The sequence below is a fragment of the Hylobates moloch genome, unplaced genomic scaffold, assembly GCF_009828535.3.
Source record: "Hylobates moloch isolate HMO894 unplaced genomic scaffold, HMol_V3 SCAFFOLD_35, whole genome shotgun sequence".
NCBI lineage: Eukaryota > Metazoa > Chordata > Mammalia > Primates > Hylobatidae > Hylobates > Hylobates moloch.
In genome coordinates, this window is record NW_026652310.1 from 2,927,578 (window position 1) to 2,946,094 (window position 18,517).

The 18,517-nt window shown below is 38.1% G+C and overlaps 1 protein-coding gene across 1 annotated transcript in view; it reads left to right on the top strand.

The window, feature by feature from the left end:
- Nucleotides 1–18,517, top strand: part of LOC116463398 (ventricular zone-expressed PH domain-containing protein homolog 1-like) — a 111,401-nt gene that overhangs the window by 23,256 nt on the left and 69,628 nt on the right. The window contains exons 2-3 of the mRNA XM_032146486.2: nt 7,615–7,830; nt 17,775–17,949. Of these exons, the coding sequence (XP_032002377.2) occupies nt 7,615–7,830; nt 17,775–17,949 (391 nt within the window). The remainder of the gene's footprint in view (nt 1–7,614; nt 7,831–17,774; nt 17,950–18,517) is intronic.

The following is an 18,517-nucleotide window of genomic DNA, read 5'->3' on the forward strand; positions in this document are numbered from 1 at the left end:
GCGTAGTTCTCGAAACTTGGCTTTCAGCTCCATCAGCTCCTTTAAGCCCTTCTCTCCATTGGTTATTCTAGTTATCCATTCTTCTAATTTTTTTTCAAAGTTTTTAACTTCTTTGCTATTGTTTTGAATTTCCTCTCGTAGCTCAGAGTAGTTTGAACGTCTGAAGCCTTCTTCTCTCAACTCATCAAAGTCATCCTCCATCCAGCTTTGTTCCGTTGCTGGTGAGGAACTGCGTTCCTTTGGAGGAGGAGAGGTGCTCTGTTTTTCAGAGTTTCCAGTTTTTTTGCTCTGTTTTTTCCCCATCTTTGTGGTTTTATCTACTTTTTGTCTTTGATGATGGTGATGTACAGATGGGTTTTTGGTGTGGATGTCCTTTCTGTTTGTTAGTTTTCCTTCTACCAGACAGGACCCTCAGCTGCAGATCTGTTGGAGTTTACTAGAGGTCCACTCCAGACCCTGTTTGGCTGGGTGTCAGCAGCGGTGGCTGCAGAACAGCGGATTTTCGTGAGACCACAAATTCAGCTGTCTGATAGTTCCTCTGAAAGTTTACCACTCTAGTTCTTATCAAGGCTGCAATTGGTAGGCATCATCTCTGTGGTAGGCGGAATAATGGCCCACAAAAAATGTCCGCATCCTAAACCCCAGAACCTGTGAATGTAATCTTACATGAGCAAGGAACTTTCCAGATATAATATAATTAATAATCTTGAGATTGGGAGATCATCCTGGATTATGTGGGTGGGCCCAATATAATCAAGGGTCCTTATAAGTGGGGAAACAAGGTCAAAGGTGGAAGAAAGAGAGGGAATGATAAAATCAGAGGTTGTAGTGATGTGCTTTGAAGATGGAGGAAGGGACCATGAGCCAAGGAATGCAGGTGGCCTCTAGAAGCTAGAACAGATTAAAAAAAAAAAAAAAAAAAAGCCCTCAGAGCGTCCAGAGGGCACCAGCCCTGCTGACCCCTTGACTTTAGTCCAGTGAGACTGATTTTTGACTTCTGACCTCCAGAACTTCAATTTCTCAACACAAATTCTTGAGCCAGTAAGTATGTGAAAATTATTTGCAACTATAACAAGAAGACAAATGCAGTATCCCTCCTTTACAACCTATTCAGGATTTCCTTCATCTTCAGCTAGCACCTCTACTGATCTAAGTTGCTTCCTAGTTGAGTTACTCAGATGCTCTTTCTTGAGGGGTCTGAGTCCCTGGACTCCATTCCTTTCTCAAGCTGTGACTGCTCCATTGTCCATTTACCATCAAAACTGGGCAAGGGAGTACCAAGAGATATCCCCATTGTGTAACAGCAGCCTACTGTCTCCTAATGATCATGGCCAATTACTCCTGCCAGGTTGGCAACTCCTTTCTTAATCTGCTGGTCCCTTGACACAAAGAACCTGAGATGACTGGGCTGTTGGGCTCATTTATTCTACCTGCAGGGAATACAGTACCATGCAGTGGTCACTGTTTTAGTATGTGTACTGCCCCTTGGAGGATGGTGTTTCATCCTTAACAGGATATATGGTTGAGTTGCTTCTTTGCAAGCCTGCTCCATTGATTCATCAGTCTAGCAGTATTGGGGTGGGGGCAGAAGAGGTTATGGTATGTGATAGAACCAGTGAGTCCCATGATCTTGTGCCTACTGCTGTACATCCTTTGCTATAAAATGGTTCTTTGGTTTAATGCAGTGTTATGTAGAATCCTATGTCAGCAGACCAAATGCTCTGTGATCCCTCAAATAGTGAATCAGGCTTAAGCCCTGTGGGCAGGAAAAAAACAAACCCAACCCTGGATTACATGTAAGTTCCACTCAATATGATTGATGTCCCTTCCAGGGTGGAAAAGGTCTAATGTAAATAACTTGCCACCAAGTGACTGATTTGTTTCCTTGAGGGATGGTGCCATTCTGAGGACTCAGCAGGGGCCTCTGTTGCTGGTAGGTTTACATCAAGGCAGTGCTGGGTGATGCCTAGCCTCTATCCCTCACCATGGCTACTCCATTTATGTGCTGACTGGATCACACTGGAGTGACTGATGACAGAGGCTTGGTTGATGTCATTTGGCTGAGTCATTCCCTCTGCTTTGTGTTTTAGTGCCTCTTGTGTGGTGAATATTCCCATGAGCATAAAAGATGTTTATACTTTATGTCCGATCCCATGTGTGGATCCATGCTTCTTACCCAGAGCTCCTTATTTCCAGTTTCTCAATCTTTCTTTTTTCAGGCCTTTGGCCATTCAGCCAAGCCATTTTTCTTGCCACACAAAATTAATGATCAGGTGCATGGCTGAAGCTCTGACCATTGGGAGAATGTTCCCTCACTTTTGTCTTTCAGGGTCACCCCTGAGTAGGTCTATACATAAGAGAAGTCAAATTTTGAATTGCATCCACATACCCAGCCAATCCATCAGTAAACCAAGTTGAGACATTTTCCTCCTCTGTCAGCTGGCCATGAGGGAACCCCTCATGTGGCCATAAGTGTCACCTGAGTATAAGATGTTATTTCTATAGTGGTTGATGACACAGGGTTCTGGGTCACCTGCTCACACAGCTTATTTGTGCACTCTGGCCTTGTTCATGTCTTATCCAAAATGTACCACTTCCTAGTAAAATACTTGAACTTCAAAAGTTAAGAAAAAAATCAAGCATAATATGAGCTAATATGACATATTTAAGGCCAAATGTATCCATCATATCACTTTATATAAAAGGGTAAAACTCACCTATTTTTTAAAAAAGACTTTTAGATTAGATCACTAGACAAAATCTAGCAAAGAAGAGACATATATTTAATGACTTAGGAAATGATTTAGGAAATGTAAAAATAGGCTGGACATGGTGGCTCACACTTATAATCCCAGCACTTTGGGAAGCCAAGATGGGGAGGATCACTTGAGCCTAGGAGTTCAAGAATAGCCAGGGAAAAATAGCGAGACTCCATCTCTACAAAAAAAAAAAAAAAAAGATTAAAAAAGTAGGTGGGATTTGTATGCATGCACCCGTAATCCCAGCTACTCAGGAGGCTGGGATAGGAGGAACCCTTGAGCCCAGGAGGTTGAGGCTGCAGTGAGCCATGGCACCACTGCCTATGGAGAGCCATAGGCACTCCAACCTGGGTGGCAGAGAGAACCTGTCTGAAAAAAAACAAAAATTAAAAATTAGAAAATCTAAAATTAAAAGATGCAAAATTAAACAATGATTTACTTGACTATAAAACACATGTGAATAATTCAAATTAAAGCAAATCATTTTGATGTTTACCACAAAACCATATCACATATTCAAACCTAATATATAGGCTATTTCTTTTTTTTTTAACGTACCATGCCACATTAACAGATAAAGCACAGGAAATGATCCTTTGACACAGAAAATCAATGCTGAGTCAAAACTAATCCTTTTTGCTTAAAATTGTGAGAAAGAGTTTGCCCAGTCATTTGCTAAGGCAGGGCCCTCTGTTCTCAAATGAAGACCTGTGAAGTCTACATGTAGCTCTACCATGCTTAAATTGTTGATTATGATAGAATGGTTTGGACCCAGACAATGATCAAGGACCTAGTATATGCCTATATACTAGGCATATTTTTTACTATTAAGAATCGTTGAATAATGCTACTAAATTGTTTCCTAGAAAGTTACATAAAGAGAGTTAACAACCACTCATTTGATACAATATATGCTGTAAAAGCAATTTTAAAAATAGGAATAAAATAGGCAAATGATATGAGGAAAATGTAAACCAAAAGGAACAGGGATCATGTTCTTTAGTCAGATAAGAAAAAGTTCATGCCAGAAGCATTCAGTAAAATAAAGGCACTTTGTTTTTTTAATGGATTCAGTTCACAAGAGTTATAAAGATTAAGAATATCTTTATGTTAAATTAGGTAGCAATAACATTCATAAAAGGAAAATTCCAGGAGATACCAGTAAAAACAGATAGACACATTAGTTGCAGGAAATGTTAATTCACTTCTGTTGAGCTACTGTAAGGTCAAATAATAAGTAAGATTATAGAGAGCTTAAATCTTCCAAAATCCTTTTATGGACTTAGCATAAAATTGATATGAAACCTGACAAACATAAGACCAAATATTGACACAAAAAAATTTAAATAAAATATTAAAAACAGAATTTAGCAGCACATTAAAAAGTTATTTCCCAAGATCCAGTACAACATGTTCCAGGAATGCAAAGTTAACTAATATTGGGAAATTTGTTTCTGTAATTTATCATATTGATAGATCTAAGGACAAAAATATTTGATATATCTATAGATGCTAAAATGGCATTTAACGAAATTCACAATTTATTCTTTATTTAAAAATAAACTCAATAAAATAGCAATAGATTGATACCTCTTTAATATTGTAAATTATAATATTATAAAATCTCTCACCCAAAAAGCCAACATAATGCTTACTAGGGAAATTAAATCAAATATATAAACTTTGAAAATAGAAAGTGATGTATTCTATATGATTTTAAATATTTACTGTATTTTTTTTTTGGTTTTGGCCATAAAATTTTATGCCAAAAATCAAGAATCAAAACTAGGAACTAAGCTAGCATTCTTGTTCTAATCACTTTTATGTGAAATAGCATAGAAGATTCTAGCCAACATAATAAGCCATGGGATGTATAAAATATATAGATCTCAGAAAGGCTGCATAAAACACAAAAATCTTTTTAGAAAACCCAAGATGATGAATTGAAAATTTATCATAATTAAGTATAGTTAAGCTAAACGGCAAGTTACAAAATAAATACAAAAAGCAGGACATGGTGGCTCATGCTTGTAATCCCAGCACTTTGGGAGGCCAAGACAGGCAGATCATGAGGTCAGGGGATCGAGACCATCCTGACTAACATAGTGAAACCCTGTCTCTACTAAAAATACAAAAAATTAGCTGGGCGTGGTGGCACGCTCCTGTAGTCCCAGCTACTCGGGAGGCTGAGGCAGGAGAATTGCTTGAACCCTGGAGGCGGAAGTTGCAGTGACCTGAGATTGCACCACTGCACTCCAGCCTGGGTGACAAAGTGAGACTCCATCAAAAAAAAAAAAAAAAAAAAAAAAAAGAGGTTCATTTAATCAGTAAAAACTAATTAAAAGTTCTAATGAGAAAAAATATTTTGTTAACAACAACAAAAAGACAAAATACACTAGGAAACATGGTTAAAAATTTGTGAAGCTCAATAGCGAAGACATGGAGTCAACCTAAATGCTCATCAATGGTACACTGGATAAAGAAAATATGGCATATATACAGCATGGAATATTACACAACCATAAAAAAGAGCAAGATCATGTTATTCGTAGGAACATGGAGTTGGAGGCCATTATCCTTAGCAAATTAATGCAGGAACAGAAAAACAAATACTGCGTGTTGTCATTTTAAGTGGGAGCTAAATGATAAGAACACATGGACCCACAGAGGGGAACAACACACACTGGGGCCTATCAGAGGATAGATGGTGGGAGGAAGGAGAGAATCAGAAAAAATAACTAATGGGTACTAGGCATAATACTTGGGTGACAAAATAATCTGTATAACAAACTCCCATGATATGAGTTTACCTAAATAAAAAACTTGCACATGTACCCCTGAACTTAAAATAAAAGTTAAAAAAAATTCTGAAGCTTACATAGGGAAAGTTGCAAAATTAGTATTGTAAGAGAATTGAGAATGGCAGACAAAAAAGACAGCGCTGAAATAGAATATGATATATTTAAAACAATTACTAGGAAATGAATTATTCACTAAATGGTAGTAGGAAGATTAGGTTAGCTATTCAAAAGAAAATGTACATTTCTACTTATTTCCATAAATACCAGATAGATTTAAGAGCTAAGCAAATGGTTAAAAGATGAATTTCTAAAGTAATAAATGTTGAGTGTTTTGTGAAGGCCTTTTTAATCTGGAAAACAGTAGAGATGATTTTTATTCAAATTTTGAATAAGGAAAACTTGAAGTTAAACAAAAATCTGTTACAGGAATCACACAGAAAGAACGGAAAATATGTGGATAATATCCGAATGTGCTTAGAATGCCTCTGTATAAACATAAGGATTTGCTGAGCCTGGCTCCCACTGAGGAAGGGGACTGGGACGGATGAGGAACAGGGCTGACAGGGATGTTAACTTTTCACTGTAAACCCTTTCTTTGCATCTTTTGAATTTTTGTACCATGTTTATGTATTACCTTTCAAAAAAATGTAAACAACTTAAGTTTCCGATTTAGAAAAGGAAAAGCAATGAGGCCCCCAAAATTGACAAATATAATTACCTAAAATCTTAGGATGTCATTGAATAGCAGCAAAAAAACTAAAAATAATGAAACATAGAGATATATTTGCAGTCAAATGTCAAATATTCACTTAATATCCTTAATAGAAAAATATATTGTACTAAAGAAGGATCCAAAAAAAAAAAAAAGATGAGGTCACCTAAAGAAAAATATACATAAGGTACCGTGGGTAGTTCCCAAAGGAGAAAATACAAACAGCCAATAAACACAGAACCATTCAACCTCACTTTTGGGCAAGGAAATTCCTAAGCAAAACAGCAATAAGATACGTTTCTCAGTAATCAAATTAGAAATATTATAAATACTCTGTTCTTGTAAGTGTACAATAAGGACATCATGCTATTACCCAGCTGGAGGGAGTTCACATTCATAAAACCTTTCTGGAACATAGTTCAGCAGTACCTATTTTGAGCCTTAAAAATGTTCCCATCCTTTGTCTCAGAAATTTTCACTTCTGGAGGCTCTAGTATATAAATAATTTGCAATGTAGAGAGAGCTTCATGCACAAGATGTTTACTGCTCTATTAGTTATAGCAACAACAACAGAAAATTGTTACAGCTGGAGTTTGCTGTAGTGCCGAAAAACCCCATCACTTCCCGTCTCTAATCTCACATGATGATGTCAGGCTCTAAATACTTTCCTGCTCTATTATATTTTCAGTTTTGTGAGTCCACCATGTGAAGTTTACAGTCAGTCCAATTTTCCAAATTAATGCAATGGGCCTGTTTTTCACATTTAGATGTTTTGGAGGTCCCATTATTTCTCAGTAAAGATGATCAGGTATTTGAGGGAGAATTAAAATAGGGGAATGGAGGAAAACCTAATTGGGGAAAGGTAAAATGGGTTTTGTAGTTACTTGAGTTGAAAAGGGAGAGATGAAATGATGTGTTCCATTATGTCCAGAAAGGAGAAAACTAATGAGGGGAAATTGAAGGGTAATTTGAAACATTTCACAAAAGTTGCTGAAATGTCAGAGTAAAAAGTAACCTCTGCCCTGTAATGGACTTAGAAGCTGAAATAGTCTAAAGATTAAACCCACTTGCAAGTGAATAGTTAAGCACTTGTGTACTCTCAGGGATCCCTGTCTAAGGGTGACAGTAGAACCTGCTCCATTTTAACGTGTTTGTGTATCTGCCTCTTCCACAAGATTAGGATCTCCAAGGAAGAAAGCCTTTATTGTATTAGGCTTTACACCCTCACCCCTTAGCACACAGCCTGGTGCACCCGTTTTCTAAATGACTGAGTTAGTATTTTGTCCTTTGAAGGATAACTTTCTAGGGTATTATTTAACATGAAGATTTTCTTTCCAAACAGGATTACCAAACCAATAACAATGACCAGGCAGTAGTTGAAATCTGTATCACAAGAATCACAACAGCCATCAGAGAGACCGAGTCCATTGAAAAGCATGCAAAGGCCCTTGTGGAGCTCTGGGACTCCTGCTTGGAACATAACCTGAGACCCTTTGGGAAAGATGAAGACACTCCTCATGCAAAAATCGCATCTGATATCATGAGTTGCATTTTACAGGTATGTCAGTGTTCAACATCAGGCTATTTGATACTGAGTTGGCAGCCTAGGTGAACCCGTGATGTCTCTGAACCAAGAGCCAATGCTTCTGTAGCATTTAGATACTGTAAAAAGACACCACAAGCCATCAATAGCTGGGAGGGCTGGTAATTAATAAACTGAGAAAGTTCTATAGAGCTCCTGCTACATGCAAGACACACTGTAGGGAATTCAAGCAATACCACTGCAAGCCTCTAATCTGTTTGGAGAGTATACATATAAAAAGTTAACAATAAAGCAACGTGTGCCAAGACCCACAGGAGGAGTACTAAAAAATTCAGAAGAGGAGATCTCTTTCATCCAGGGAGAACACAGTAGAAGCAGAAAATGAACTGAGGGGCAGTGAGCTCGGGATATAGCAGGAAAAGTGACTAAGTCATTTCAGACATATTTCTGTATGTATTGAGAATTTTTCATGATGATATTTGCCTGTTCGGACCACAGTTAATTCTTTCCTCTGGTCTAAACGTGAATTTGGAGTTTTGGCTCAGCCACTAATGAGTTGTGTAACACTGCAATGTTGGGCAAGTCACTTACATTCTTAAGCCACAGGGTCCTCCATGTGAAGTGCACATTAAGTGACATTGTCTATGACAAATTTACCAACCAGAGATGTTGATAGGTGTTTCTCAAAAAAGAATTTTATGATCAAATAAGTTGGGAAACAATTCTTTTTTCCCTTTTGAGCGATCACAATGTTTCATGGCATACTAAAGGTTTTGTAAAGTACCGCAATAAAGAAAGCTGGTTAACCTTGTTTAGGCCAGCATTTTCCAGTCTGATTTCACCATGAAACCTTCTTTCTCCTCCCCACTCCCAACACAACACTATGAACATCCCTCAGAACCTGTGTTCCACTGAGCACAGGTCAGCAAATTCTGGTTATGTTAAAATGCTTAGCAGTGCATGTTGCAGCTGATATGAGCGTCCTTTATTCTTCTTCCTTTTTTTCCCACTGTTGTTTATGATTAACTGGATCATATTTTACCTTGTCTGCTCAGTCTAGCAATTGATCAACTGAACAAAAGACTCTTCATGCACCACCACACTGTGTCTCCTTCATCCCCAGGGTTAAGGGTAGGTGGGAAGAAAATGAAGATTGCAGCAAAATTAACAAAAGATGAATAGTGTTTGATGGAGCACCAAAGACCCAATGCATTTGCTCCTCATTGGTTATCCTGGTATATTACTGATATATATCAGAAACATAGATTATTTCACTCCAATGTGCACCTTAACAGACATTCAGACAATTTAACCATCCTATCCCACTCCCCCTGCAGGTTCAAAACCACTGGTCTTTAGGGCAGCACTATCCAATAGAAATCTAATGCAAGCCACAAACGGAAGTCAAATATGTAATTTTAAATGTTCTCGTCCCAGGGTGAGTGGGGGAACAGTGGTGAAGAGGGAGAAAAAAAATACAAATATATTTATTACCACTGAAATATACACTTAAAAATTGTAAAGATGGTAAATTATATATGTATATTTTATCTCAATTAAAAAAATTAAAAAGGAAAAAATTCTAGTAGCCACTTAAGTAAAAAGAAAGATGAAATTGATTTTGATAATATATTTCCTCAACCCATTATATCCAAAATAGTATCATTTCAACATGCAATCAATATAGCAATTTTTTAAATTTATTTATTTATTTTATTATTATTATTATTATTATTTTTGAGATGGAGTCTCGCTCTGTCGCCCAGGCTGGAGTGCAGTGGCACGATCTCGGCTCACTGCAACCTCTGCCTCCCGGGTTTAAGCGATTCTCCTGCCTCAGCCTCCCGAGTAGCTGAGACTATAGGTGTCTGCCACCGCACCTGGCTAATTTTTGTATATTTTTAGTAGAGAAGGGGTTTCACCATATTGGCCAGACTGGCCTTGAACTCCTGACCTTGTGATTCACCTTTTTTTTACACAGTTCTTACATATTTGATGTGCATTTTATTGCATCACTAAATGGACTAGTCACACCTCAGATGCTCAAGAGCATCCCATGGTCAGTGGCTCCTGTGTTAACACAGTTTTAGAGTAATCAGATAAAGTTTTCTGGGTGGAGATCGTGTTTGGAAGGTTTATGAGCAGTAAGCAGGAATTTCACTAGATAGGCTAAGTAGAGTGAGAAGACAGTCTACACAGGAAAACACCTTGCGCAAAAGTACAGATTTGTGAAATAAGACCAAGATCAGAGAATTATAAGCATGCTACCTTTCCCAAATGCCCATAATTCTAACATTTATGTTAGATGGGATGTTTTATTCTGAGTAAAGCATTGTGTCTCCTACTTAAAAGGGATGGGGTATGGTGTAAGGAATTAAATATTTTTGAGAAATTGAAATGCTCAACTCACTGATGATCAAGACTTACTGGAAATGAGTTTGTAAGATTGTTGAGAGCAGGGTTCTGAGTTCAAGAGCTGATATTTTGGGAAGCGAAAGAGAAAAGGACTGAAGGCTAGTAGGCTCCTTGGTTAAGAGGGACAAGTCAGGCAGAGAAGTGAGTAAGTCTAGCATGTACGGCCGGTGTAGGGATGGGGTGTCCATTGTAGGCCCTCAGAAGGAGGCAGAAGCCACTAAAATGGAAAGCATGAAGGCCTAAAGGCAAACTTGCTTTCAGCAAAGTTCAGGATCTTGTCCTGGCCACCCCTGGAGGTCCCAGAAATGCAGCGCCAGGAACTAAAGGCAAAGCTGTGGTCATAGCATTTATATTTAGCTCTCATCAGATTTTAAAGGGAAGTTTTTGGCTGGCAGTAAACATTGAAAGGATGATTTTGGTATTACTTGTAATTTAGGATCCTGTGGGGAACGTGTAGAAATCCAAATGACTCATTTTCTTCTTTTTTTTTTCAGTAAAATGAAACAATAGACCAACTTTCAAAAGTTAGACACTCAGCATTTTTAGCTTTACACAAAATGGAAGGAAAACAAACAACAAGAAATGAGTGATTCCCTCTCCACCCATCCCATCTCCCTAGATAAGCAACCCAGGGTCTTACTAGTCTGATCAGGCAGAGGCCCAGTCATTTCTTCTTCCCGAACCCTTGGCCATTTCATTTGATTTCTTTTTTCTGGCCACTTCACTGTCATTTTAAGCTAAGTGTGTACACACACACACACACACACACACACACACTTTTCTTTTTGTCCCCCAGATTTCCTCTTGTCGGCCTACACTCAAACCTACTTCAGGTGACCATTCCTTTTCCTCTTTTAGTTGGTAATTATACTTCCTTTCTTGGTCCCTAAATTTGTGAACTTGCCACATTTACCTTAAAATAACTTTTAAAATTCCAGAACTCACCTTCTACTGACTTTGTATTGAGGAGATTCAATACAAAATCAGTACATATATGGGACATGCACTTGTGAATTTGTTTTTTGGCCTTGGGCCATATGTTTCTACACATCCTGTGTCGTTAGACAAGTCTTTCAACTTATGTATAAAATAGAGAATTGAATCAGATCACCTTCCATGTCATCTCCCAGTCTGAAATTTTGACTCCCTGAGGAGACTCTAAGAGTAGAATAGCAAAGAGCTTTAGAGCTTGAAGGCTTCTGTGTCATTTGGATCTTGGTCTTATTAAGATGAGAGATTGGCAAAGTATTTTCTCTCCCTAAATCTCTGTTCTGCCATCTCTAAAATTGGGAATAACAATACCTCCTGCTTAGGACTGTTATGAAGGTTAAAAATGATATTGCATATACAGTGTTTACATAGTACAATTGCTACATAGTAAGTACTTAATAGAAGTAATGGTTTGTAGCTAGCAAATTAATCCACTCTTGCAGGGCAATGAAAATGAGCATCCAGCTGGTTCCATTCAAGACATCAAACTACTGGAGTTTAGTACTTCTAATTGGTGGTGGTAGGTGCACATGAAGAGGAACTTTTATTACAAAAGCAATCTCTATCTGTGCTCTAGCCACTATATGGAAGTACCTAATTCAAAGTACAGCTTACCTAGAGTTAACAGCTTCCTCTAACCCTCTGACCAGATATCTATATGGAGTTGGCCATCCCCACCCCCCTTTTTTTTTGCTTCTAGAAAAATCCTGAAAAAGAATATACCCATACAATGTGTATTACATTCTAGGATAAAAACAAACTTGGAAAACTTGATTAAAATTAAAATGTACTTCAAGGACATTATAATTATTGACATAGCTGCTGTTCTAGAATGAAATTCTAGAGAATTGACAGGTCAGCCATCATGAAGCCTGGCAGCCAATGCCTGGCTTTATCCTCACTCTACTGCAGTCACAGCCTCTTCCCCAGCCAAATCACTTAGCAGAGCCATTGCCATGTATTTCGTCAGCTCCACATTTCATCTTCCCCCCATCTCTGCTACCACTGTTGATGACTGCATGAAGAGGGAAATAACCAAAGCAGGCTGCCTGCAGGGTAAGAGGGGTAATAGAATAATCTCCAGATCTGCTGCTGGAAAATCAGAAAGTGTCTACTTTTCCCTCTTTATAGAAGGACCCGCTGTTCCTTCTCCTTGATGCCACAGTCTTCTCAGTTCTTCTTCCCCAGTCAATGTAATATGAAGGTTTAAACTCTGCCCTTACTGGTGTTGCATGTGAAGTGCCTCGGACAGTGGAGAGCATTTCCTTCACAACTCTTAGAGACGGGACTGGTTATGCCAATCTAGCAGTTTATTCAGTAGGCAATCCCAGCTCTGCTCTGTACCTGTAGTGTGGTCTTGGGAAAATTAATCTTTCTGGGCCTTAATTGTCTCATATGTAAAATGCAGATATTAAGAGGAGCTCCCTCATGAGTTTGCTGTGAAAATTAAATTAAGACTTTAAATAATAGACAAAATATTTAGAACATAGGAAGTTGGTATCATCATCATTATCATTATCTGCAGGAGACTAAAATAACACTGGATGCTTTCTAACAAGCTATTGATTTAATTATGTGTTATAGCCACTTTTTAAATATCCTGTCTCTCCTTTCCCCAAATTATAAGCTCTTTTATTCACTGAAGTAATCCCAGCACATAGAATAGTGTCTGGCATACAGTAGGTGCACAAATAATATTTGTTGAATGGTTGAGTGAAGGGGCTCAGGAGACGTGGCTGCCCTCTGGCTTTCATAGCAGCTACATTTCTCTCCAGAGTAGGCTTCAGTACCTAATGCTCAGATAGTGGCATGAAATGGGAGGAGACTGGGATGTACACTCCCAGGTTCCTGAGACCTGCTCCCTATTACCTGTCAGAAAATACGCTGGGAAAACTTAGGCTTGTGTGCCAATTAGATTTTACATATAGCTATGCTGGGAAGAATGAACCATTTTAGATGTAAATCCAAAATTGGTTTAGCTGTGATTGATAATACTGAATGAATAATCAAGGAACCCTATTTTAATAAATGAGGTTTAATATTTCTTGAGCTTAATCAGTTTTTATGGTTCTTACTTGAATTCAAGGCTTAAGAGCCAAAGAGCTTTTTAGTTGCTATTACCTCAGATAGATATCTTTCCTACTTAGCTTTATTCTTTTCAATTTTAAAACACTGGGAAACATTCCCAAAGTGCATTTTCAAAAAGACAATTTCCACCAAAAGTTCAAATTGGTGCTAATCTAGTTTAGAAATATAATTCTTGGCATCCGTAGAACAAAGCTCTCTTGTTTAACCTCTACAGCTAAATTGTCCCCACGAGAAAGTCTATTTCTATGCTGCACTTCACTGAATTCGTTCCCTCAGCACCAAACTGTAAGATGATATTCATCCAACATGCTCACATCTGCACTGAGAAGCAAGGTCTGTCATAGGCTCCGGCATTATCAGCTGCTGTTAAAGTCCTTTGTTTGTAGAACTGTAATCATAGGGGTTTCTCTGCATGCATGCCATTAGCATTTCTGTGACCCAAATAATTCTAGAGATGAAATAGTTTCATGGGCTTGAGATCTCCTCCATTGTCAACTCCTTTCGCTGCCCTCGAAAGTGAAGCTTAGCCACTGGATGTTGTTTGGTACTTGTTAGGTCCATGGGACCCTCGAACCCAAGAAAATGCAGCCCAATAAATTGCATAGGTGAGACTGAGATGTTTGGGGAATACCCAATGCTCTAATAAGTAACTTTTCTGAGTGTAAGTCATGGGAGCAGGGACAGGATATGATTATAATTGAGAAAAATGACCAAATCAATTAGCTTTTCTAAACACCACATGTTTGATCAGTATGTTAACAAAAAGAGGATACTCAATGTTGTGTCATTATTTTGGCATGTTTATCCAGCACCACTAGGAAAAGTACTGAATCTGATGAATGGAAACTTCCAATGAGCAGAGAAAGGGATTCAGTTATAGGGCAGGAGTGTGCTTTTAATCAGGTTTCACCATGGTCTACATGAAATATCCCTCAGGATCTCTCTCTGCTCTGATCTGATTTTGTGCCCATGAGTGGACATTCTAGTTTCTAATCTGTCTCCTAGGTATCCTGAAAATGTGAAAGGGATACCCTAGGTCTGACCTATGAAAGCCTCTCACTGGGGTTGAGTGCACTGGCATGCCTGGTTATGTACCAGCCTTTTGGAAATCCTTTGGCGTGAGTTAGCCTTAGTGGATCCAAACAATTTTGTGTGTTCCAACCAAGCACATGCCCTGACTTCTAAAGCTGAGGACTAACCCCTGGGGAAGGGAGCAGCCAGCCTCTCAGAGAGGTCTCAAAGCTCATCGTATCAGTAATGACCCAGTCAGATCAGGCCCAATTAAATTCACTGGGAGGGGAGAGAATCTAGACAAAGGCATTCAGGGAAGTCATCAGAGGATACTGGCTATGGGCTATGGTTCTGATACTTCCGTGATGTTAAGAACTCCAGGATGGATAGGCCAGAGACCTACTGAGAGGAACTGCTATATAGATGCATGATTTATTGCCAAAGAATAACATCAGAGCTTTCAACACGACTGACTTAATAGTGGGATATCAGGTTAGGTTATAAAATACCTATTTTCTCTGCCCAGTGGTCAGATTGACCCCTGAGTCTGGAAAATAGATGGAACTGCAGGAATGGATTAAAGATTTATCAGTTCTGTTTTTGTTTCTAGTGATTGGGGAAGCAGAGATGCTTAAGTGCAAGAGATTTAATTGGCTCATTTAGAAATCTTTAGGAATATAACTGGCCTCAGGCACAGCCTAAGGCATTGGGCTCAAATGATATTACCAGGATCTGGTCTCTCAGATAGAACCATGTTTCCTTGAGTCTCATACAGTTTCTCTCCTACTGAGGTCACAAGATGACAGCAACTACTTTTGATCCTCCCTTCTCAATACTTTAAATACAGCAGGAGAGAGAATCTCTTTCACAGAGCCATTTCACGGCTCCTTAACTATAATTTGGTAACTTGTCCATCCTTGAACCAGGGAAATGTGATTCTCTCATTGGTCAGTGCCTGAGTCACTTGATCACCTTTAAGACCAAAGGTAGAGATGCCTTCATTAGAAGCACCTGGACAGTTCCACAGAGCGGTATTAGGGTAGAGTCTCCAGAAGAAGGATAAATGTAAATTGGGCAGGAGTGTAAAAGGCTGATGATATGGAGATCAGAGAAGAATCATAGAATGATATTTTCTGTGACTTCAGGAGAGATTTATGGACTGGATATCAAGATATGAATATTATCACTCCCAAAACTCATTAGCTCTTTAAGGAACATACATTTGAGTGCCTCACATATCCCATAATATTTATTTTACCTGATTCCCATACTCAATGTGAATAGACAAGTCATCTTCCTGACACTGTCACCACCATTATTATACTCTTGGCTGCATTGACTGCACCACTGTGTGTCATTGTCCTTCGTAGAACCCTAAGACAAGGGTTGTTTATAAAATGCATGCATACAATATGCAATCCTGTATTCATACTAACTTTTGAATCTATTTAAAAGAATAGCTAAAATCTGAAATTATATAACTGTGCTTCTTTTTCAGAAAAGAGGTCATATCATATCTTGATGAATTCTCTCCAAATACAACCCTGTAATCAGAACCTAGACCAAATTAAAAATTAATGAAATTGAGCATATTTTCATGTTTTGGAGCTTTATTTTGTAAAGTGTCTGTTTAAGTCCTCTGTCTATTTTTCCATTTGATTGCCTGTCTTCTTTCTCTTATGGATTGGAAGAGTGTGTATATATAATGTATATATGTATATATATAAAAATAATACTTTTATATTTATAATATATTATATATATTATATATAAAATACATTTATCCAAAGGTTTACTAGTACCCAAAACATATTATAGATATCTTCTTTCACTCTTTGGATTATCTTTTCACTTTTTAAATGATATCTCTTGATGACTAGAAGTTTTTTATTTTATCTACTTTATGATTTTTTTATTGTTAATTATTTTTGAGTTAGGTTTAAGGAAGTCTTTGCCTACTCTGAGGCCATCAAGATGTTCTCCTGGGTTGTCTTCTCTGTCTTGTTTTATTTTTTACCTTTAGATCTGCAATCTATCTGAAATTGATTTTAGTTATGGCAGATATAGGGGTGGGGATATCTTTTTCCCCCATGTAAATATCTAATTGATCCAATTGCCCCATTTCTATTGCTCAGGAATTGTATGTATCAATGACAAATTTTTATCTCATGTCTTTTCTTTTGTCCTTATTGTAAGATTTTATGTATAAAGGTGGAATTCTACATTTCATTCTAAGAATATAATTTTCTCTTTAAGCCACAGGGAAAGTTAAAGAATGTAAGTGGTCCTGGCTTTTCATTGTATTAATCAGGATACAAGCTCAGCTACAAAACAAAGATCTAAATGTAACAGTGGGACAAGCAACACAGAACTGTCATCAAATAATGCAAGAGTAGGAGTCCAGGGCTATTTCTCCCAAACACGCTGTGCACCGCACAGTTTTTTTTTCTACAGTTAGTCTGAGAGGTGGGGTTGATGGCCAGGGGTAGTGAATATGTACCATTCATTTTTAAGAAAACAATTTGTTGACCAAAACATTATGTGGTAGAAAAAAAAAGAAAACAATTTGTATTTTCTAAATATTATTCCCTAATTTGGTAACTAAATGCTAATAGGACTATTTTATATGTAAGGATATTTATATTCAGTCACAAAGTAAATCAAGAAGAGAATTAATTTAGGATCTAGAATACCTTTAGGTTTTAATCTTACATTCATTTATTTTTTTTCCTCTGAATCTAATTAGCTGAAACTTTAATTTTTAAGATAGATATAGTCAAAAAGCGACTTGTTCAACATTCCTTAGGTTTTTTTCTCAAGTGTAAATCTGACAAGTGATTCCTGTTGTCAGCGGCCCCCGATTACCCTAAAGATCAATTCCAAACTTCTTAGCCTCATATGCCGGACCTTTCATAATCATGCCCCTGTTTACCTGCCCCGTCTCTCCCCTCACCTCCCACTCCAGTTTCCTCACACATACCACACTTCAGCCATACTGAGCTATTTACAACTCCCCAGTGCCATCAGGTACTCCCTCACCTCAGTCTCTGCACACCTACTCTTCCTTCTTTCTGTCTACTCCCTGCCTTGCCGGCACCCAGCCATCTCTTATTCATCCCTGAGGTCCCAACTAAGACATTACCTCCTCCAGGAAGTCTTTCTTGACATTCCCCAAGACTGGATTGAGTGCTCCTTCTCTGCTCTCTTAGCACCCTGTCTTTTGCCCATCTCGGCTGTCATCAGTTTATGCTGTTAACTGCCTGTTTGTCTTTAGGTCTCTCAAACAAAACCAAGAGTTCCCAGAATTCCCAAATACAATATAAACAGGGCAAGGCCTGTGTTTTCACAGCTGTACTCTAGGAGCTTAATCCAATAAATATTTTTTGAATGAGTGAATGAATGAATAAATGAATAATGAGTCACTTATTATTTGTGGCTTTCTTATATTTCCTCAGAATTACAACCGACCTCCAGTGATGGCATTAGCCATTCCCATTGCAGTGAAATTCCTCCACAGAGGCAACAAGGAACTGTGCAGGAATATGTCTAACTACCTGTCTCTGGCGGCAATTACCAAGGCAGATCTCCTGGCTGATCACACGGAAGTTATAGTAAAGAGCATATTCCAAGGTATGATGTGAAAGTTGAACTTGGGGACATGTTTTAGGAGACATTTAAAAGTATTTTCATGAAGCATTTATGGTTTGTGGGAAGCAAGACCTAGAGTATTCGAAGCAAATTAATTTCTCTGTTTTGCTGCTAGTTGACTTGTGAGCATGCAAAAGGTTACTTAATCTGGCTGTCTGTGTCCCTTCCCAAGGCAGATGAATTACTTAGACTCATTAAAAGAATTGTAAGCTTTCTTCCAAATCTGTGTTTCTCAGTTTGAAGAACTGCATTTCCATGCTTCTGGTCACCTGTTCAACTACCAACTGTGGAGATCTTATTTCTGTGTACTGAGTGGAACATATCACTCAGTGGGATATGAAAAACCTGTCTTCATTTGGTTCCAAAAGCAAGAAATGTCTTTTGTTAGATAAAATACATCAGAAAATGTGTAATGACTTCTTAAATGTGAACGTGATTTGGGAATGATAACAAGCATAAATACTAGCATAAAAAGCCAAGTAGTACACCTCTGTTAATTGTTAACAACATTTGAATGAATGAGCAGCTAAATTAGTTCATGCAAAATATT